This window comes from Monodon monoceros, unplaced genomic scaffold, assembly GCF_005190385.1.
Source record: "Monodon monoceros isolate NGI ecotype Baffin Bay Population unplaced genomic scaffold, NGI_Narwhal_1 Super_Scaffold_12, whole genome shotgun sequence".
In the NCBI taxonomy this organism is placed as follows: Eukaryota; Metazoa; Chordata; class Mammalia; order Artiodactyla; family Monodontidae; genus Monodon; species Monodon monoceros.
This window is the reverse complement of record NW_021703768.1, coordinates 107,140,303-107,164,271: the sequence shown is the minus strand read 5'-3', so window position 1 is coordinate 107,164,271 and position 23,969 is coordinate 107,140,303. Positions and strand designations below refer to the sequence as shown.

General features: G+C 35.9%; 1 protein-coding gene and 1 pseudogene across 2 annotated transcripts in view; both read right to left on the bottom strand.

Moving 5' to 3' along the window:
• Positions 1–892: 892 nt before the first annotated feature.
• LOC114892720 lies at positions 893–3,725 on the bottom strand (annotated as a pseudogene).
• Positions 3,726–4,467: 742 nt separating this feature from the next.
• Positions 4,468–23,969, bottom strand: part of SLC27A6 (solute carrier family 27 member 6) — a 64,129-nt gene continuing 44,627 nt past the window's right edge. Inside the window, exons 5-10 of one of the 2 annotated variants that reach the window (XM_029215612.1) lie at positions 22,386–22,580; positions 14,587–14,677; positions 11,639–11,837; positions 10,271–10,368; positions 8,975–9,105; positions 4,468–5,045 (exon numbers count right to left, since the gene is read on the bottom strand). In XM_029215612.1, the coding sequence (XP_029071445.1) occupies positions 4,869–5,045; positions 8,975–9,105; positions 10,271–10,368; positions 11,639–11,837; positions 14,587–14,677; positions 22,386–22,580 (891 nt within the window). In that variant the 3' untranslated portion in view covers positions 4,468–4,868. The remainder of the gene's footprint in view (positions 5,046–8,974; positions 9,106–10,270; positions 10,369–11,638; positions 11,838–14,586; positions 14,678–22,385; positions 22,581–23,969) is intronic. The other variant, XM_029215613.1, reaches the window with a different exon arrangement.

Sequence of the window (23,969 nt, the reverse complement as noted above, 5' to 3'; positions counted from 1 at the left end):
AACCACAGCCACCCCCCCACTTCCACAGGAGACCCTCCAGTACTACCAGGTAGGTCTGGCCCTGTCTCTTATGAGTTCACTGCTTTTATCCCTGGGTTTCGGTACATATGAGACCCTGTGTGGACCCTCCAAGAGTGGAGTTTCTGTTTCCCCCAGTCCTGTGGAATTCCTGTGATCTAACCCTGCTGGACTTCAAAGCCAGATTCTCTGGGGGTTCCTCCTCCAATTGCCAGACCCCCAGGCTAGGGAGCCTGACATGTGGCTCAGAACTTTTACTCCTGTGGGAGAACTTCTGTGGTATAATTATTTTCCAGTTTGTGATCATCCACCTGGCATGTATGGAATTTGATTTTATCATGATTGTACCCCTCTTACAGTCTCATTGTGGTTTCTCCTTTGTCTTTGGATGTAGGGTATCTTTTTTTGGTAGGTTCCAGTGTCTTTTGTTGATGGTTTTCAGCAGTTAATTTTGATTTTGGTGTTGCTGTAAGAAGAGGTGAGCTTGTGTCCTTCTACTCCACAATCTTGTCTCCCAATCTAGTCTCCAGAGATTTTAAAGGGCTATGAATTAGTAAAAAAAGTTCATTCAGAGTTATAGCATTTTAATCTAAATTATAAATATATAGGCAAAACAGCTTTTTAATGGGAAAGGTAAAGAACAGCCAGATCATCAATATAAAAATTAAATGCCAATTTCTTCATTTACTTAATACTTTTCTAATAAAGACAATTAATCCATTCTCATTTATATAGTGGTAACATGGATATCCTTAGATTTATTTAACTTTTTCTATTTCTATTCATTTAAAAAACTTCTTTCTCTTAAAATTACAGATTTTTGCAAAACTGATATTATTTCTCTTTCATTTTTTTTTCATTTGAAAGTGTGACCTTTTATTTCTATGCTACTTATGGTTAATATTTACATTTAAAAAATGTTTTAACTTTATAACACATGTTTTCCTAACAATGACAAAAAGGAACTATCTGCAACTTCTCTTCCCACCAAAATAAACTTTCTAGCATGTGGAGGCAATATGAGGCAAAGTCAACTTTCCTTCTGGTTGTACAGAGAATTAGGTTTATGGGCAAAGGAGTTTGCTGCTGGGTCCTGCTCTACTTCTTCCTTTTTTTTTTTTCATATTAACAACTTATTTTTGAATATCACAAACTTCAATCAGAATACTTTAAAAAATATTATTCTGCATGCGCTTAACAAATTTGACAAAGGGCAAGGATCCAGTTGACTTGTATTACGCTATGAAGTTTGAATTGAACAGCCAATTCACATATATTTAAAACTGTTAAGTACAGGTAGCCATGAACACTTCACTGCATTAATCTGATGGCATCCTACCTCTAGGCACACGTTCATGTAACACTACTAGTAATTACCCTGGAGCAGAGGCAAAATGGAGATGGAGGAATTGCCCCACAAAGCAAGTTTAAGGGATTAAACAGTGTCGTCATCACTACTGAGGACAAATTTGCTGCCTGTGGACAGGGGCCCTTCCTCCTTAACATTACCTAAACCACCTGCAGTCCCTCTCTCATCAGAATCTTCAAACAACTTGTCACTGGAATTGTCATCAAACAACTTCTCGTTGGAATCTTCATCTTTGAACATCTTTTCATCTATGTCTTCATCTTCCTTTACAGCTACATCTTCCTCATCTTCTTTTCCATCTGAATCTTCAAACACCTTTTCATCTGCATCATCTTCTTCATTCTTTTCATTTGCATCTCCCAGCCCCTTTTCTTATGCATCTTCTTCGTCCTCTTTTTCATCCGACTCATCGTCAAATACTTTTTCATATGTTTCTTCCTTCTCATCTGACTCTTCGTCAAATTCCTTCTCAGAGCCTTCTTCATCACACTTTCCTGGAGCTGTCATCTTTGAATTCTGATTTTTCAGAGTCATTTTCTTCTAACTCTTCTTCAGAAACGTTTTCATTAAATTCCTTTTCAGAGCCCTCTTCCTCAAAACCTTTCTCAAGACCGTTCTCTTTTAACTCTTTTTCGGAGTCATCTTCAAATTGCTTTTCCGAGCACTCTTCAGACCCTTGTTCTGAGCTGCTGTCTTCAGCTGCCTTTTGGGGGCTGGCCTCCTCCTCAGACTCCTGCTCAAGGCCATTCTCATCAGGATCCGTTTTGGGTCTCTTCTTTTTGGACTCTCATTCAGGGCCATTCCCTTTCGACTCTTTTTTAGGACTACCCTCTTCATGCTACATCTCGGGGCTGCCTTCTATGGACTCTCCGTTGGAGAAGTCTTCTTCATGCTCTCTTTTGGGACAGCCTTCCTCAAAGTCTCTTTTGAGGCAGCTCTCTTCAGATTCTTTTTGGGGACAGCCTTCTTCAGCCTCTTTTTCAGGGCCACTTCTTTTAGCATCTTTTTCAGAAGAAGCTTCTTCATCTTCTCCCCATCTTCTGTTTTTTCAAACTTCTTTTCCTCTATAAGTTCTTCAAATGCCATTTCAGTTGAGGCTTCTTGAACATTCATTTGAGATGTGCCAGGGTGCTCTGAAAAATGCCTAACTCTAGAAGGTCCCACCCTTCTAGAGCACAGAAGGAATTTGAAAGCTGAAGGCCTCTGTTGGCCTCAGGAGTGTTGAGGGAAGCCTCCCATCCTCTCAGCCTTTCCTCCCTTTCTCTTGTGGTCTCCTCCACCTGATAATCTGTAGTCCCATCACACACTTGGGCAGTGATTTGATGGCCACCAAACCACATTCCATTGAGGGTTTGAACACAATAACCAACTTCCTCCGGGTCCCTATAGGACACAGGCCACACCATGAGGGTGCCTATCAAAGAGAAGGAGCTTCCTAATTTGTCCAAACTTTGAACACTCTACTTGAAGGTCTTCTCTGATCTTGTTTGGCACCAGTGGATCATCCTCAAAATCCATACGATGAAACATATTTTTGATGATGACAACTTTCTTGTGGTGTATTCAGGCTGGGCCAGCTCTTCTCTCAGGTCTCCAATCCAACTGCTTTTGTTGCATAGACAACTTTTTCTTGTAGTCTTTGCACTTCTTCTTATTCTTTGAGGTGTCATATTCCCCTTTCAATTGAAACTTTGCCACCTCCATATGTAATTTGTAGTCTCTAATTTCATCTTCATCCAAAAGTTTTAATGCGAGATCCACAGATTCTCTCTTCAAATAACAGCAAAGTCCATCTCCTTTAAGATTTCCTTGATTATCTTTGTAAAGCTTGACCTTAAATTCTTGTTTGAAGATCTCTCATAATAATGCACAACTTGGACATGAGCTGTATAAATTCATCCACTGTAATGTCTGGAGGCAAATCAGACACATATACATTTGTATTTCTGTCTTCAACATGAAACCATCCTGATTCAGCCTTTCTCTTTTCTCCCCTCTTTTTGGGATAACTGGGTTTGGGAGTTTTTCTTTGCAGAGGTTCTTCTGTAGTCCTAGCACTGATATCTTGGACACTTGCAGTAGAACTAGATGCACCATCATTAGAAAATCCATAATTGGCCTGATATGTAGCAATAAAATCTTCAGTGATCTTGGGGAACCAAGCCTTCTTGTCCAGGTCCCATTCATACGGGGTGTCAATCGGCTGCTGCCCGAAAGAATTGGTTTCTCCACTGGGATCTTTCTGGGCATCACAGTCCTTGGTGTCTCCGTACAATTCTTGCATTCGCAACTGCTCATCAAACTCGTCATTCGCATCCAAGTTGTTGCCGCTCATGTTGACGACTTAGCCCAGGGGCAGGGTCCAGGCGAGCGAAGAGGCCAAGCTGACGCTGGTTCACCCTGCCAGGTCTTGCCGCCGCCGCTCAATCCAGAACATGGCAGGAGCACACACACGAGCTGCCGCCACCGATCGGGTCTGAGACGACTGCGGCTCCCACGGCAACGTCCAGAAACCACTTGAAAATGGAGGCCCACTTAGGCTGGTGCAGTCGCCATTGTCCCCTACTCTGCTTCTTAGTCCAACTCCACCACCCCCTCCCATGGAAGTTAGCTCACTTTGGTAAGAGAGTCTCTTATATGTTTTTGGCTTGAGGCAAACACTGGAGGCTGGTGCTTCCACATGGAGATAAGTATCATTGTGCTTATTACACTATCCTTATGATACATTTCCCAGTTAACTACTCATAAACCTGTTCACACTCAAAGCCTTTATGCCTCTGATCTTAGTGTTAACACATGGGTCCTAGTCTAGCCTATTCTTTCCCTGTATTATTAGTGGTTCCTACAGCTCTGTTGGATTTTAGCATCAATTTGATCCCATTTATATATCTTCCCAAAATTCCTAAATGCTTTGGGCTTACCAGTTTTTGTGCTTTGTTGTTTCATATTTTTACATTTCTTCTAGCATCTTAATGTGATTTTAGGATAAGGGAGACAGGAGCACATACATTTAGTTAGTTACCTTCCTTTGGATGAATATTTACAATTAAAAACATCAAAACAAAACTTCAAAACTCATATTAATAAAGATGGTTTTATTGAGTTATAGGACAGGGCACATAAAAATCAAATATTTGATTAAAATTTAACCCTTTACTCAAAACTAGAAATTTTAAATATTAATAAGTAAATTTTTAGCAGATGTCTAAACTGTTAACCACTTATTAATTATTTAAAAACTTTAAGGCAGATATTTACTTATGCACTGAATCCCAAATAGGTAAAAAGAATAATCACCCAAAGTTTGTTATCAATTAAAACAAATTAAAGTTAGTACTTAATTAAAGAAAACTTGTTGCATGTTAAGGAAATATAGCACATGCTTAATGTCAGTTCCCTGTCCCCATTTCATATTAAAGAATCACATACTCTCCTTTCACTTCTCCTAAGCAGCATAGGAAAATCCCATATATAAAAAAGCTTAAAGTTTAATCTTCCCTAATACTATCTGATCATAAATTTCTTTGGTCAATGGAATGTATGATTTTTTCAACTTATCCATGAAGTAAAGTGGATCAGAAATTTTCAATGGACTAAATCCTTCTTCCACCAACCGAAACTTCTGTAGTTTGAATGTTCCTGTTGTTTCCATCTTTTCCTATAAAACAGTGACCAGGATTAGTGGAGTCAGTCAATATTATGTATAATATACAAATAAAATATTCAACAATATAGACTGTAATATTTAATGAAAGCATTTTTATATCCAGTGACCATCTCTATTTTCACTACTAATAATTTAATATTAGAAATTTTAAAATGCTCTTTAGAACATTTAAATCTTTACCTTGATTTTCCTGTGAGCTTCATTCAACATATAAGAATTATGAATATAGTTAATAACTGATTACAAATATGTCTAAAACATATAGGTTTATCTCTTCAATCCAATGTCAAGGCAATATTATGTACAAAGAATGCTACTAGATGGCAAGAAGATAAAAGCTATAAAAGATAGCAATCTATTCCATAAGGCAGAATACTGCAAGAACCAGAGGGGGTAAGGAATGATCTAAAACTTGGGTTCCCAAACTATGCACTGAGGTGCCTCATAGTACCTCAGTGAATTGCCAGAGTCCCCATAGGATATTTAAAACTTTCAAGGTAAACCCAGTGACATCTGTTGTCACACTACCAACTACTTGGTCAAGGTAGTTCAGTTTCAATATTAGTTTATGATACCTTGTTTTCAATGATGTCATATCTTTGAGAAACAGGGTTTTTGGTGGTTGCTATGATAAAAAGCAAGTATAACCAAAAATCAAGGTGGAATATGGAATTAGTCTGGCCCTGTTCAGCACAATCTAATTCCAACATTTGAGGAGCTGTGCGATGCCCAACTTACATCTCCTTAATACATGTGGTTATTTAAATATGAAATAAAAGCATTTTTCTTTCCACTTATATGCATTATTTTTTCAAACAGCAACTAATTTATTAGACCTAAATAGTTATTTTGCTTTGCCCTAAGTACTGAATAAATGAATGTTTAGGTATTTGTTTTGGCCCAAGAGTGCCATGAATTAACTACTAAGACACTAAAGATGTTATGAATCGAGAAAGTTTAAGAATCTTTGCTTTAAGAAATTTAAAGGAGACAAGGATATTATCTCTGTGGTAGTTTCAGGCATAGGGAAGCAACCTCGTTTTAAGTCAGATGACATGCAGGGTCCATACAAGGTTCTATGAATAGTTTGGCCATTTTTATGCATCCTTCTGAACGAATGCAACTAAGTCAACTTTTCTTTGAACCTTCTTCCCTGATCTCATCCTCTACCCAACACTGTCATCACAGAATGAGATGTAACTGTGTAAAAACACATATTCTTTTCTCTTTTTAAAAAAATTAGTTCACATTATACAATTTGACAGTCTGCCTTCTTTAAAAAAAAAAAATTAACCTGGTATGTTTCTCCAGGTTAGGTAATTTTCATCAAAATGGCACTTTTTAATGGTTTCATAGGATCTCATCTAATTATATATGTTAATTAACCTTACTCTTATTCTTGAACTTATATAGAGAATATTAAAAAATTTTACTACATAAATAATAACACTTTATATATAACATTTGTACATCTTTAATTATGTCCTAAGGGTAAATTTCTGGAAATGAAATTACTAAATCAAAATATATGCAAATTCTAAGAGCGTGATCACATATTTACCAAATTATTTTCAAGAGAGATGATAACAATTTGTGTTCCCAGAAGCAAAATGAAAGGACCAGTTTAATTTCATCTCAGCCATACTGAGTAATATCACATTTAAAAATTTTTTGTAAATTTATTGCTGAAAAGAATCCTTTTTAAATTTGTGCTAAACAGATCTTTAATAAGATAGTTGTCTTATTCATTTTGTCAGAAGTAACTTATATGTTTGCATTGCTTATATCAGATCATTTATTATAATTCATTAAATAATTTTAGTGCCGGGGCTTCCCTGGTGGCGCAGTGGTTGAGAATCTGCCTGCTAATGCAGGGGACACGGGTTCGAGCCCTGGTCTGGGAGGATCCCACATGCCGTGGAGCAGCTAGGCCCGTGAGCCACAACTGCTGAGCCTGCGCATCTGGAGCCTGTGCTCTGCAACAAGAGAGGCCGCGATAGTGAGAGGCCCGCACACTGCGATGAAGAGTGGCCCCCACTTGCCACAACTAGAGAAAGCCCTCACACAGAAATGAAGACCCAACACAGCAAAAATAAATAAATTAATTAATAAACTCCTACCCCCAACATCTTCTAAAAAAAGATAATAATAATACTTTTAGTGCCAACTAAGTGTCATTCATAGTGCTAACTATAGTAAATACTGTAATAAACATAACACTCATGGGCCAAGTTCTTTTAGGTGTTTAATGATCCTAAAATATTTTCTAAATTTGTACAAGATTGATTTAATCTTACAGAGGAGTCCTGTGACAAAATATTTCTTCTGCTTAACGACAGTGAATTTTAAGTTGCCCTTGGAGGAAAATGTTTAAAATATTATTTGATCCATCAACTTTCTACTCTACTAAGAATTAAAATCCATTCTTTCTGGGGCAAGATGGGAGGGGCAGGAGGGAGCTGGGTGTGGTTATAAAAGGGTAATGTGAGGGAGCCTTGTGGTGGTGGAATTGTCCATATCTTGACTATGGTCATTGATACACGAAGCTACACAGGTAATAAAAATGTATAGAGCTTAATACACACATACACACAAATGAGTACAAGTAAAACAGAGGAAATTTTAATAAGATGAGTGGATTGTATCAATGTCAATATCCTGTTTGTAATCATTTACACAGGATCTCTCTGTATTATTTCTTACAAATGCATGTGAATCTACAATTATTTCAAAAATTTCAATTAAAACCATGTTACTTCTTTTTCATATTTAGCTACCTTTATTATTTCAGAGGACTGCTATGAAAATAATGAGACAATATATGTAAAAGCTCTTAAAATATTATGTAAATGGAATATGTATTTATGACAGTTTAGATGATGTGTCTCATTGGCCAAGCAGTGACTTGGCCACAAGGATTACCCAGCAAATGCTTTAAAAAAGAATATTAAGTCAGCTATTGCTCTATCAGGGATGTAACAGTGATATGACAAACATATCCAGAAAAGTTCTATGTGATTGGATGTTAAGAGATGATGAGGACTAGCTTTGGGAAATTATATTTGAGGCACAATATTAAATGAATAAATGGCTGGATAAATGAGCAGGCAGAGTTACCCAGGAGCTGAGAAATTTCGTTTCCTTTTTATTGGACTTTACTCCAGCAGCCTAACAAGAGAAAGTCCACCTCTCAAAACCAGTGAGTTCAGAATTCCTGCAAAATATAAGGTCCCCGAAGGAGACTGGACAGAATGAAGATAAAAAATTAAAGGCAGGGGCTTCCCTGGTGGTGCAGTGGTTGAGAGTCCGCCTGCTGATGCAGGGGACACGGGTTCGTGCCCCGGTCCGGGAAGATCCCACATGCCGCGGAGCGGCTGGGCCCGTGAGCCATGGCTGCTGAGCCTGCATGTCCGGAGCCTGTGCTCCACAACGGGAAAGGCCACAACAGTGAGAGGCCTGCGTACCGCAAAAACAAACAAACCAAAAATCAAACAAAAAATTAAAGGCAAAATTGCTTAAAGCCAATTGCCCTGAGGGTCTACACACATCCTGCAGACACTTTGATGTCAGCTTGGTGGAACCTAATTTTAGGTACACAGCACCAAATGTCTTCACAAAGCATGAAGGCATGTGTAAGATTTGGGTTTGGCTTGCCACCATCACTGGGACCCTCATCTATCTGATTGAAGAGGAGGAGAGCAACAAGTAGGACAACAACAAAGACTTCCTAGCATTTTATTGTCCTCCCTTCTATAATTAGGCTTCAAATATGGCATAAATTAGCATCCCAATGCTTTTCATTGTTCTTGAAATTTTCTAATAAAAATAAAATACACCTATTATCTAAGCGGTAAATATTATTTTATAACTAAACCATCTCTAGATTCCTGGTCTTAAATTTTATGGGTAGGTAAAATTACCTGAATTCTTAAAAATTGTGGGCAGGCATAAGCCGGTAAAAATGTTACAACTTGTTCATAAACTTTTTCCAAGTCTAAAGACATATTTGGTTTTAAAGTTATAGAAGCCATTCCTGCTTTTCCTTCATAATCTGAAAAAAAAAGTTTGTAATAGCATCAGTTTTACAAGTGGTAGGTGAACTTTTTAAAAAATCCAGTTAATTACACACTAAGTGTTACAAATATAGACATTACATCTATTGCAGCAATAACAATGCAACAGTAGCATAAATGAGTGGGTCTTTCCGAGCATATGATTTACTCCCTAGAAATGATTTAGGAGAAAGGAAGTACAGAGTCTATGCTTAATTGTTTACACTACAGAAACGAAACAGATGGAATAGAAAACACCATAAGTGACCCATAATATGCATCCTGCCACTATTATTATAAAATATTAAGAGGAAACATTTTTTTAAGGCAAATATATTTTAGAGAAATGTCCATGTTAAGCATCAATGCAAAAAATAAAGGGTATTATTCAATATATTCAAGTTAAGAAACTAGAGGCAGGTGTTTCCACAACTAATTCCACAGATCGCTTACTGTTTATCATGCCACCTTTTTTCCAGGGCTTTGGAATCTCTTGTAGCATTTTCCCAGCACCCAGTGCCTGTCTATTAGAGTTAATATCCTCTTTCTTTGCCCCCCTAGCCAAACATTCTCACACTCAGTGTCCCCTGCACCTACAAACATTAATTGGAAAATACTGTCATTTGTTTAAAAAAAAAAAAAAGGCAGTAAAGGGGAATAGCTGTCCTGTGATTTCAAGTTGGTCACTTTTCTTTGCCATTTTCACCAACGTGAGACAATCCTCATAGGCATATTTATAACGATAAATGAGGCCAACCACATTTTAAAATAATTTCTGAAAAAGATTCAACTTAACTACAAGTCAGTGTTATTAAACATTTAAATTAGAACATGTTCCTATTTAGTGGTATGTATAAACTCTAGTCATCAAGAGAAAAATAATAGACCATTGAAAAGCTGTAAATATTCTAGCAGTGAGTCACGGATCAGAGTTTTCAAGATCTGCTTAGAAATACACACATACATTAAAATGCAGTGGGTACCTTTCCCCTGGTGTGACCATGAAGTTTGCTAGCTTGGTCTAGGGCATTACTTGCCAAGCCAAAACTAAGATATTTATTTTAATATGTGAAAAATGAAATGCTGAGTTAATAAAATTGTTGCAAAGTGAAAGGAAAGTGGCACATTCTGAGAACCATTTCCAAACCTGAAACATATTCATACCTGGTACAGCCACACCATAGACATTTGTGTCCTGTATGAAATCCAACATTCCAACAATATCGGCAACCTCTGTGGTTGCAATATTTTCCCCTTTCCATCTAAACAAAAAACAAGTTCCAGTTAGTTACCTATACTTGAAGAATGAGGTGCCCAGCTTTAAGTTTTAGTGTCTTGCATTTGGCTCTGTGCAAGCACCTAATAATAAAAAATAATGGCAGTTTTCAAAATGAAAAACATTTCTAAGGAAGAACTTTTTTGAGAAGTCAACAAAGTCGGTATCTGTTTTTTATTTAAAATTACATCAGTATCTGTTTTTTATTTAAAATTACATTATCTGTGTCTCATTGGTATCAACTGCTACTGTAAAAGGTTTTTTTTTAATATGTCATAAAAAATAACAACAAATCCCTCTTTGTTTTGTACTATAATAACAGTGAAGTACAAAGAAAGCATTCTCTATCTCTAATGACAGAAAAAACTGAAAGGAAAGCTATAGTTGTCTTTTGGTGTACTGACCCCCTTTAATTTCTAGGAATTAACCCCTTTGGCTCTTTTAATGCATATGAATGTTTTAATTAAAATGAATTGACGGGCTTCCCTGGTGGCGCAATGGTTGAGAGTCCACCTGCCTATGCAGGGGACACGGGTTCATGCCCCGGTCCGGAAAGATCCCACATGCCGCAGAGCGGCTGGGCCCGTGAGCCATGGCTGCTGAGCCTGCGCGTCTGGAGCCTGTGCTCGGCAACGGGAGAGGCCACAACAGTGAAAGGCCCGCGTACCGCAAAAAAAAAAAAAAAAAAATGATTTTACATAAGGTGACCCCCTAACATGACACAAAGAAGGTGAGGAAATATAATTCATTTATTCATTCAACGTTTTTGGACTGTCTACTGTCTGTCCTCTACTGTTCTATAGTCATTGATTAGTAAAGCAAAATAAATTCATAAGCCTAAAATAACCCTAAGGAATTAAAAAAGCAAATATAAGAAAGGGAAATTTTGCTGTTTCACTATTTTTGCCATTAGGTAAAGAATTAGACCATATTTGACTAAATTGGTTTTCTGTTTTAACCCTACCATTTAGACTTCACATCAGCCTGCCTGTATCATATGCTAAAAAAAAGGAGCTCACTGATTTGGACTCAAAAGATTCGTTAAGATAATTACAAAAATGACATCAAAATGTAACTTATGTTTCAATCTAGAAACAGATGGGCAGTGAATTTTTAAACTGGTAGACATTATTGAGATAAAAGCTCTCCGTTCCCTGAAGGTAGGCAGCAGGTGGTGTATAATGTTTCCACAGAGCCTCACTCAGAGCAGGGTTCACAATCATGCAGCAAGCTTTGCAACCGACGCTATTTCATACCTGAAAGTGTCTCCAATACGGTCCCAAAAATAAAGGAAATTCTCCTGGTCTTGGACCATTAAATCTCCAGTGTTAAAGTAAACATCTCCCTTCTTAAAAACATCACAAAGCAATTTCTTTTCTGTTTGCTTCCTATTTCCAGCATAGCCAAAGAAGGGATTCTTTGCATTCACTGGAGAAATGAGAAGTCCAGGTTCCCCTGGGAGAGAGGTATTTTCAGTGATTTGATTAAAACTATTATTATACACACCATGCATGTACCTAAGTTACATATGACCAACACATCCAGTGTAGCTTATATTACTTTCCTCTGAACTTATTTTTATTATATTTGACATCACTCTGGGTGCCTAAATCTAACACCGTTTCACGGACTGCCAAAGCACAAATCACTTTGGAAAAGCTAACAAAAAGGAAATTGAATATAAAGAAAGGAATATTAAATTTATTTGACATCCTGGGTGGATACAGCAATGGCTACTTTTTTTGATTATGTAGATTCTAACACTGATAATAATGACAATTATATAAATAACAACTACAATAATAATTTTAAATAAGATTATGATGGTAGCAATATTTATTTATTGGGCACTTACTATGGAGCAAGCCCCAAGAGAAATGCAACTGTCACCTTATTAATTTTTCAAAGAAATCCTTTGAAATTGATCATTATAATCCCTATTTCACAGGGAAGGCACTAGGGTCCAGAAGAAGGAAGTATGTTAGCAAAGTCCAACAGATAAAAAGGAATGGATCTAGAACTGAAATTCAAGTCCCTATGATTTTTCTGTACAATATTATCTCTGATTTAATAAATATGTTATTAGAAGCTTAAGAATATGTTTTATTCCTCTGGAATGTTACTCTGGAAATCCTCAATGGACAGGAGATAAGCCACGAAATTTATTAGTTTTAATTACATTTAGACACATTATTTAAAATAATTTTTAATCAGACTTATTCAAGTTAATCAAGATACTGCCCAGCAATCAACAAGGTAAAAAACTACTAAGAGTAGAAGACAAAGGGGAGCAGCAATCACTTCCACAGAAGATTTCAAGGCCATTGCTGACTTATTTTGGCCACTGTGAAGAAAACTAACATCTATGTGATGGGTTAGATGAAGCTGTATTCCAGCAAACTCTAAAGCGATTTATGTCATTTTAACACTCTCTTTTCAATTCTTATTGCTCCCACTCCTCTGGACATTATGGGTTCCAAGGGCACACATACCACTGGCCAAAACTAGCCTGCCCTGACTCAGCAGGGACCCCTCACTGTCACTGTCATCACGGACACCATCATTAACATCGTTAGCATAATCACTGCCATTGTTACACTTATTGAGCACTCTCTGGGTCACTATTCTGAGCACTTTACATATGTATCCCATCTCATCCTCATCACAAACCTGTAAGACAGGGCCTCATATTGTATTCATTTTACAAGTGAAATTGAGGAAGAAAAAGTAATTTGCCCAATATTACACAGCTGCCAAATGTTGAAGTTGGAATGTTTTCAACCAGGTCCATCTGACTCCAAAGGCTGTCCTCCCTCGCATATCCCATCCATCTACATCCCCTATATACATTTCAGAATTTTCTAAGCCTCTTATATTTCCCTTAAAATTTATGTTCTTTATTTTTCTTCTTCAGGACACAGGTGATAGTTTCTTCACTGACAAATTAATTATTGCAAATGCTTAAAAAGGTCAGAGTGTATACTTATCTTTCCCTCCCAGGCATACTTTATGAAAGACACAATGCTTTAATGTAAAATAAAATTGAGCAGTCCATAATGAGAATTACAAAATTGTAAAGCAGATATTTGCGGACAACCTGTTTTTGAAAAACCCTGAGGTCGCATAAGCAGTTCTGGGATTCAAGTTCCAATATCAGATATTATTGTAATTGTAATAAATAAAACACACTAGAAAAGAGTGCTTAAATAAAGTTCTTTGCAATCTCCTTAGAAGTGACTTTTTTCTTAGATGCTGTCTATAGTGTTGAATTAGAGAAATATATTTGATAAATGCTCTTGAAATTCAGAGGATTGGGAAATTTGCTTTTTAAAAGACAAGGCTTATATTTTTGTCCAATCTTTCAGCTACCAGGAAAACAACCCAAACCCCAAAACCAAAACAAAGAAACCCGGGTCTGTGACCTTTATCTCCATATTTGAAGTCATCTCTGAAATGTAGTTTAAACATATTCTGAGGCAGTAAAAAGTAACTTTGGCCTGATTCTTTCAGACTGGATCTCAAAACAATTCTAAGGGCGCATCTCTACATTTAATTTTCTAGATTGATTATATGCAGCCGCATGTTAACTGGGGCACTTGCTTTCATTAAAATTTCTAACCCAAAACTATGAGAAAGACTAGCCTGGTGGAGGGGGAGTGGGAGGAAGAAGAGAAAGGGAGGGAGGTAACTGGCCACATGACAGGCCCTCCAGAGGGCTCTGCATACATCATCTCATTAAACTATCAACAATCACCTCCCAAAAGAAACACTGCTACCTCTACTCTGCATATGAAGAAAATGAGACTCAGGTTGAGTGACCTACCCAAAGTTGGACAGTTTCTAAGTGTGAGAGCCCAGATTTGAATCCAAGTCTGTCTCACTTTCCACTACACATAGAATCATAAATTGCCATTCATTTTTATATTATATCTTGGTGGTACGGGACATCAGACATATGCCACTGTAAGAGTGGTGGATTAAGAGAACTATAAGCCCACAGTAATCACTTTTAAATTTTCGTAATTACCATCTGAGTGACCCACGTGGGGCCTCTAACTTCTAATAATTAAACCATTCTACCTGCATTAAAATTCCAAATAAGTCACATATTAGAAATAACCACTCTTTCTCTTCTAAATTCAGTAATTAAAGAGAAATTCAAGAACTTTGCCTGAGGAGACATCTTCAAATACAAGAATCTTACCTTTTTTCACACGACTACACCAGCCGTGTTCATTTCTAATGGGTTCATCTTTCTGAAAATCATACTTTATCAAGTCAAAAGTGAAAAAAAGCTGCAAAAACAGAATGAAACAAAAACAAGATTTAGTTATTTATTTGTACAATGACATCTCCTGGTAGTAGATTTAAATCTCAGTCAATTGAAATACAGAATTAGAATGTGGATTTATTAAAACAAGTAAGCTTTCCTGGTAAAAAGTTAAATAAATATTTAAAAATCAAAACTGAAGGTGTCAGTAACCAGCACTCATGTACTGGCATTTACTTTCACTTCTTTTATGTTGCACCTTACCTTAGAAAAGCCTTACTAATTCTAATCTTTTCTTTTTAAGTTTTTTCTTTTTTTTGATGTGGACCATAAAGTCTTTATTGAATCTGTTACCATATGCTTCTGTTTTATGTTTTGGTTTTCTGGCCCCGAGGCATGTGGGATCTTAGCTCCCCGACCAGGGATCAAAATCTTAGCCACTGGACAGCCAGGGAACTCCCCTAATTTGAGTACCAGGAAGCAATCCCTGCATGAAATCACATACTCTGCTAACTATAGTTAAGAGGACACTTTCTTGCCTTCTCTTTTTTGCAATCTTTCAAACATCCCTTGAAATGGAAAGTTTTAATAGAACTAAAATGTCAACTATGTGAATGCAAGGATTGTGTTGTGTATTTTAACTTACTATCCCTTGTAAAGGGACTAGATGCCTCAAAAGTACTTGTTTTTGTCACTTACTTAGACCTTTTCCCCAGGCCTTTCAACTTAATGTCCTTAAACTAACCCTCAGTACTTCTGTACACAGTTGTGGTGTAAGATGGAAATTTGTTGGAACATCCTCATCACATCAGGAAACAAGCTAATTGGACATCTCTCCTTGACCCCCAATATTTCCAGTTCCTCTGCTCTTGTAACGTTCATATTACCATGTCATGCAGATTCACAGATCCTCAAAATCTGACCCTGGGAGAGAACTGCAGATTGGTTCAATCCAACTCCCTCATTTCATGCATAAGAAAATTGAGGTTTTCCCAATCAATTAAACAAGCAATCTTATTAAGCTGAACCAGCACATAGTAAACTGAAATGGAGGTGATAAAATGAAGTGAGAAAAAATAATTAGGAAGGACAAACAAAAGAGAGAAAGAGAGAAGAAGGAGGAGCATGAGGAGAAGGAGAGAAGCAAATAAAGAACAAATGGGAAAATATGAATAAAATTAATGAGATAAATGTAGTAGTATAATTTATTATCAAAGACTAAACAAACATCTCAGGAAAGTCAGCATGTAACTACAATCACAATTCATTGTTTGAATTAAAATACAAATGAGAGCAACTAATATATATATATATTTTATAAATTTATTTATTTACTTATTTATTTATTATTTTTGGCTGTATTGTGTCTTCATTGCTGCGTGTAGGCTTTCTCTAGTTGGGGCAATGGGGGCTACTCTTTGTTGCGGTGTGCGGGCTTCTCATTGAGATGGCTTCTCTTGCCGTGGAGCACAGGCTCTAGGCGCTCAGGCTTCAGTAGTTGTGGCTCGTGGGCTCTAGAGCACAGGCTCAGTAGTTGTGGCACACAGGCTTAGTTGCTCTGCAGCATGTGGGATCTTCCCGGATCAGGGATTGAACCCGTGTCCCCTGCATTCACGGGCAGATTCTTAACCACTGTGCCACCAGGGAAGTCTGAGAGCAACTAATATTGATTGAGTACTTACTGTGTCTCAGTCACTGTGCTAAGAGCTTTTAATTTAATCATCAAAACCCCTATAAGGTAGAAATTAATATTATCCTATTTTAAGATGAGGGCCAATGAAAGAGACAGCAAAACAAAAAAATTGTTACTCTTGACATAAAGGTTCTTATTAAAATGCAAGCTTGCATCTTGTTGGTCTTTGTCTGTAATTGGGCTAATAGGATATTGGCTACTTGCCTAATGACTGGTCAAAAGAAAGATTCCAGAGGTTCCAGAACTGCATTTATCATTTCAGCCAAAGTAGAACGGAGTCCTGTTTATTACTCTCTCATGTTTTAACATGCTTTATATTTTGAAAACTTTGCCCAGCAACTGGTAATATCATCTTTAACATTATTTCTTTCAGATTAATTTGGCAACCACACACATGGGTAAGATTAATTCCACACCAAATCACTGTTCAGTGTGCCTGTTATCAGATACAGGGGACTTGATGGTCAGAAATTGAGTAATTTTATAATACAAATGAAATTTAAATATATCACTGCACCTTCTAGAAGTAGCCTGGATCAGAGCATTAAGTTTCAGCTAGACGGATTTCTATTTTTTTTCCTCCCTTCAAGAGGACCCATGAGGTTACAAAAATAGTTATGTTATAATAACACAAATAAAGAAACAGATGCCACACTTCATACATATCTCCTAAATGTATACTATACATACATGTACAGGTATAGGTATAGGAAGAGGTATACATGGCCAGAATATAGCTGCAGGGGGTCTCATTTGTAATAGTCTAGACAAATGGGTCTCCAGAACTGTACAGCATATATCTATGTGACTGTGCACACTGGCCCTTGGAGTTCCCACACATACCTGTACGCTTTTGCATATTGAGATTTGTAAATTTAGAAGTTAGAAAGGGAACACACAAAAATTATTCCCTCTATAAATAAATGAGTAGACTTTGAATCCAGAAGAAGGTGACTTGTCAAAGTCAAAAAGTCAAGTAGTGGCAGAGCTGGAACTAGAGCTGTAGGTACAGTGATTCCAATTCAGGATTTTTTGCCTCAGCGTTATACTACATTGCTTTGACCTATACAGTACAGGCTCATTTATCCCACACCATAGATAAAGGGTGGTTTCTCTGTTTCCTTAAACAGAAGACCCTTAAAAGATACAAACACACACACACACACACACACTCATAAACTTATCATCTCTCTCTCTATCATAAATATACATTTATATACCTATAGTAACATGTAATATTATATAAAGTTGGGACATTATGAATACTCATTTCTAGGATGCACTGTTATGCAACAGCATAGTTTTCTGAATGGTTCGCAGACTTGTATTTAAAAAATAATCATTTTTTAAAAATCAAGTAAAACAGAAAAATAAGAAAAAAAAGTTAAATTTCCCCAAATTTTAACCAAAAGTAAACCATTCTTAACATGGTGTAATATATTCTCAATATAAAGTGATCCCTGGCCATTCTATCTAAAATTTTAAAAAACGCCTCCCAGTACACATGCACGTACACACAATCTCCCTTCCCTGTTTAATTTTCCTCTTTTGCACTAATGAGTATGTGCTATAGACTGTATTTTATTTATTGATCTTGTCTGTTTTCTGTCTTCCTCAATAGAACATGACCTGCACATGGGCAGGAATTTATGTGCGTTTTGTTCACTGTGCTCACTTGTGTCAGGCATACTGGAAACTTATAAATATATATAAAGAAAGTCATTTGATGAACATCATTACAAATGCATTTAAATCAAGAGGGAAAGGTATGAAACTGATTAGTAAAATAATTTATGAAAAATGAAACCACACCATTCTAGTAAATGCAATCAATGTAAATTTTCTTGAATTTAACAAAAGAAAATGGAACCAAAGTTAAACTAAAATGTGTGTTTAGCATAAGAGATACCAGTCCCTATGGGGTCAAAGAATTTAACTTTAACCACAAATTTAATTAGAGACCTGGCCTTTGCTCTCAGCTTCTGGGAGATAATCTCTCACAATGTCATGAGGGACAGGACTTTTTATTTGCCTAAGGACCTTGGGCAACCAGATAGTAACTCTATGATTGAGAGTGGGTCTCTGAGCCATGCCAATAATGTTATGTAGGGTTGGGGCTTTGGGTCACCCAGCTTGACCTCCTGAGGGACTGGAGGTGGAGCTTGACCACAGAGGCAGCCAACTAGATTTAAAAGATTGAGCCCCTGCAAAAGACTCTGGACATCAAGCCTGGGTGAGCTTCCTGAGTTGGCAATACTCCATGTATTGTCACACATCAATTCCAGGAGAGTAATATCCTCCTGAATTCACAGGAGAGGACAACTGGAAGCCTTGCATTTGGTACCCTCCTGGATTCTACCCTACTGTTCCTTCCCTTGACTGATGTTAATCTATATTCTTTAGGTGTAATAAACTGTAACTATTATACGGCTTTTGGTGAGTTTTGTGTTCCTTCCAGTGAATTATCAAACTTAAAGGTGGTCTTAGGGACTCCCAAGCTGCAACTGATGTTAGATGTGAAGGCGGTCCCACGTGAACTGTTTTCTAACTTCACAGTTGGCTAAATTTCTTAGTCTCTAAAACATGCCTACTTTAAGACAATAAAAAAAGTTTATACAAATGTGAGCAAAAGGAGCCTTTTTATTAAGTCTCATACTTTATCTTTACTTTGTATCTATGGATTTACCACCATAAAAGATGAGATAATCAATACTTATACCTTCTCCTCTCCTCCCACACAATTCTCATTTTTTTTAGTTATAAGTATTTTTATATTGTCAGGATTTATACTTCCATTCGATCTATAAACATAATTCAGAGCTTTTCAATCCTCTATATTTAAGTGGATTCAAGCAAACCTTTCAACTGAAGGTGGTTGCTTCAATTTCTAAACTGCTTTATCTTCAGGTTCACTAGAATTTTTCATTCAGTGAATATAAAGAAGTAGTATATTCCTGTAAGTACATGGGAATTATATTCTCTGATTTCTTAAAAGTTTGAGAACACTACTTTGTTGCCTTTGGACTTGTAGGACAAGTTTGTTAGAACTAATATTCTTAGGTGAAAACATTACGTTCTTTTTGGGGGGGCACTGAGTGTAATGTTTTTGTTTTGAAAGATGCCTGAGACATTTCCCATCTTCACCGTATACTTTGTACATCTTTTGCTTTTTCTGCCTTAGCATCTTCTTATGGTTCTTCAATTTACATTCAGTAATTTCACCAGAATATACATATTTCCTGATGATCATTCTGTACCATATTTTTTCCCCCTGGAACATAATGTGCTCTTTTGCTAAAGATTCAAATCTTTATTTTCAGGAAGTTTTCTTCTATTAGGTTTCAAATAGTTTTTTTCACTTTGATTTGTTTTCTTCTACCAGAACATGAATGAAGCACATGTCAGATCATTGTCTATGCTTTCAAATTTTACCTTTTTAATTTATTTTATATTATTATTTGCTTATTCTTTACGTCTGTGTGACTCCTTAATCCCATCCATCTTGCTAACAATGTTTTCAGTCCTGTTTATTTTTAAGTCCTTCAGTGTGGTGTTCAACTCTGTAATATTTTCATTTTTCCCTTTTATTCTTTTTCCTTTGGGTTGAGCATGTCTACTTTCCAACTCCATTTGTTGATCTATGATTTCCTTGCATTTTCCTTTGAGCTCTTATATTTAAAGAGAATATTATTACAATTTTTTGAACCTATGGGAAATTGTTTTTCTAAACATTTTCTGGCCATTTGGGGGGACTTATTATTTTGATATTCATCCATATATTTTTAGCTGTTTTTTATTTAGATTCATTTTCTCCCTTTCTTTCAAGTTTTATTTCCTCTATGGATTTCATGTTTGTTCCTTCCCAATTATTATTACTGGGCATAGAAAAGGAGACGGCAGTCCCCAATTTTTACTTGGATTTGTCTCTCAAATGCACTGTCACTAAATTTTTTATATTTTTTGCTTTGGGGGCGTATATGGGACACACCTCCCTTCAGTTTCATGCATTTAAATAGTAAGCATAGCACAGAAGAAGGACATTTGGGTCAGAGGAACTCTGTTGCTGCTTCATCTTTTTCTTTCAGTTTTAACATCCTATCTCCATTTAGAGGCTGATTCCTCTCTCAGATGGTAAGTGTAAGCCTCCAATAAGTTTAAATTTTTGAGAGACGCACTTAAATCTCCTCACATAGTTATGAAACAGTTATTGGTCCAATTTTTTTCTGATTACCTGCTATGTGATGAAACAACATGCAAATGAAATGATAAAAGACTAGAATTCATATGACATTGGGTACTTTTTTTTCATTTTCAAACTGAAAAAAAAAAAAACAGAAAAAAAAATCAGAAGTTGCCCAAATAAATTGGAGACAATCATAACTTCCTGCATTATGGACATTATAACAGTCTGACAGGGACTTTAAGATATTAGAAAATTATAATGAGGTCAAGCCAGTAATACAAAATATAAATCTTCATTGTATTCCTATTACATGATTACTTAGGAATGACTCAGCTTCACCAAAAAGCTTTAATTATGAATACCAAATTTTTAACGGAACCAGTGCAATCCATTGAGAAAATTAACTGTAAAGAATGTAATAATACTCGGTAATATCAGCACTTACTTTCCCCCAATTATTTTTGTTCGCAACACACATGTATTTCTGAAATGTCAACAAGACCCTCACAGTCCCATAAAACACATTATAAAAATAGTTTGTACCTTCTTTAAGTTTCAAACATTAGGGCAATTTATACCAGCTTTGAATCTATTCCTTTACTCTTTAAAAATTATACTTTTATCTCTTTTGATAATCCTCACTAAATGTTTCTTTTTACTTTTTTAAATTATGCTTTTATTACTTCCTTCCTTTTATACTCTTTGAGTTTATTTTAGTTGTTTTTTAAAATTAACTTACAGAAATGGATATTTAGCTCACTAATTTTCAGCTATTCTTATCTGAGCTTTGAAGTGTAACATTTTCATTATGATTCAGCTTAAATTATTTTCTATTTCTATTTTTCTATTATGATTTTTTTCTTTGACTCAGAAATTTAGAGATGTTTCATTTCCAAATATATAGGAGATGATCCAGCTGTTATTTTAAACATTTCTATCTTAATTAAACTGTGGTCAGAGAACATAATCCATATATACTCAAGCCTATGAAATTTGCTGGAATTCCCTATGTAGTCCTGTAACCTTTGTGAATGTATGATAAATGCTTAAAAATAATGGATATTCTGCAGTTTTTAAATGCAGTGTCCTATATATGTTCATTAGTTCAAATAGTTTAGTTATTGTATTATTCTAATACACTATGTCATTGAAAAAACTTTTTGCATGTTCTATCAAATAGTAAAGAGCTAAAATAAAATATTCTACTATGATTCTGGATTTGTTTATTTCCCCTTGAGGTTATATAAATTTTGATACTTTTTAAAAATTTTCATTTTTATTATTTAAAAATATTATTGTTGAATATGAATTCTATTTTGATAATTATTTCCTCCAAACAAGTTGAAGATATCTGTCCACTATATTTTGTCTTCCATGGTTGCTATTGAGAAATTAGCTGTCTTTTAGTAAGAAGGTAATTTTTTGGCTACTTTAAAAATTTTAGTGATATCTTGACATAGTTTTTAAGGAAACCATGTATTAGAAGCCTACATATAATTTTTGAGTGATATAAAAATGAATGGAAAGTAGAAATAGTGGATTGAAAACACAGAAAATGGAGTCAAATTAATATGTATTGGGACCTATGCTTGTTTATACATTATATCATTAAATTTGAAAACTGAACAAAAGAACTAACTATCATTATTCCCATATGACAGGGGGAAAAGATGGGAGATAATTGAGGTTTTCACAGTCTATGGCACCACAGTTCATCTAGAGGCCACTATGCTATTTATAGATGTTCTCAAATTTAAAAAAGGTGATAATATTTAGCATAATTTACAAGCACAAAGTCTAGAGGAGAGGTTAGCAGATCTCAATATATTTCTTTTGTAAAGAAAATATTTTACTTACTTTGTGAAGGAAATTCGCTCTCCCAACTGATCCAATTTTCCCAGTGTGATTCATGAAACAAATGTTTCCTTCAGTAGCTCCATAAAGCTCACACATCTTAATATTTCCAAATCTGTCTAAAAATTCTCTCCATACGTCACTCCGTATGCCATTTCCAACTGCCAAACGTACCCGATGATCTTTTTCTCCTTCTCTCTGTTAGAAGAAAAGATTTTACTAGTAATTTATTATTTCCAGTTCCCAATTTTTTCTTTCATTGCTATTACTTAAATAGGAACCATCCAGAAGTAAGTTGCATGTGTGCAATAATGCAAAGGAGTAAAAAAAATATCATGTAAGTCCATGGCAGAACTAAGTCCAATAGCTAATGAAACTAACACTGGTCCAGAGTAATACAGCTTTATTTCCCTATATCTGGCAAAATCGCTTCCTAAATTTGAGATGCTGAAGTCTCATTTTTCCTGAAATATGCTTTCTTCCTTACCAGAATGGAGGTTCCTCAAAAAATTAAAAGTAGAACTACCATATGGTCCAACAATTCCACTCCTGGGTATTTATCTGAAGAAAACAAAAGCTCTAATTCAAAAAGATACTGCACCCCATGTTCATTGCAGCATTATTTACAATAGCCAAGACATGGAAGCAACCTAAATGCCCATCAATAGATGAATGAAGAAAATGTGGTATATACACAGTGGAATATTATTCAGTCATAAAGAAGAATGAAATCTTACCATTTGTGACAACATGGATGGACCTTGAGGGCATTATGCTAAGTGAAATAAGTCAGACAAAGAAAGACAAATTCTGTATGATCTCACATATATGTGGCATCTAAAAAAAACAAACAACAACCAAAACAAAAACCCAAAACCCTGAGCAGAGAACAGATTGGTGGTTGCCAGGGGCAGGGTGAGGAGTGGGCAAAAATGGGTAAAGGGGGTCAAAAGGTACAAATTTCTAGTTATAAAATAAATAAGTCCTGGGGATGTACTGTACAGCGTGGTGACTATAATTAACAATACTGAATTGGATATCTGAAAGTTGCTAAGAGAGTAGAGTTGACCCTTGAACAACCAGGGATTAGGGACAAGGACCCTCCATGAAGTAGAAAATCCAAATGTAATTTCTAGTTGGTTCTCAGTATCACCGGTTCCACATCCACAGATTCAACCAACTGCAGATCATGTAGTACTGTGATATTTACTACTGAAAAAAAACTGCATATAAGTGGACATGCACAGCTCAAACCCATGCTATTCAAGGGTCAACTGTAAATCTTAAAGTTCTCATCACAAGAAAAAGAAAATTTGCAACTATGTATGGTGTTGAATGTTAATTAGACTTATATTGGTGATCAATTTGCAATATATACAGTATATTGAAGCATTACATTGTACACCTGAAACTATATGTTTTATGTCAGTTATACCTCAATTAAAAAATTAGAGTAAGAATATAATATCAGCTTAGTCATGGTAAATCCATGATTCCTTCTGAAGTACCTCCAGCCTTACAAAAGTAATACAAAATAACAAGAAATAACAATAAATAGACAACAATAATAGAGAAATCAATTGTCCC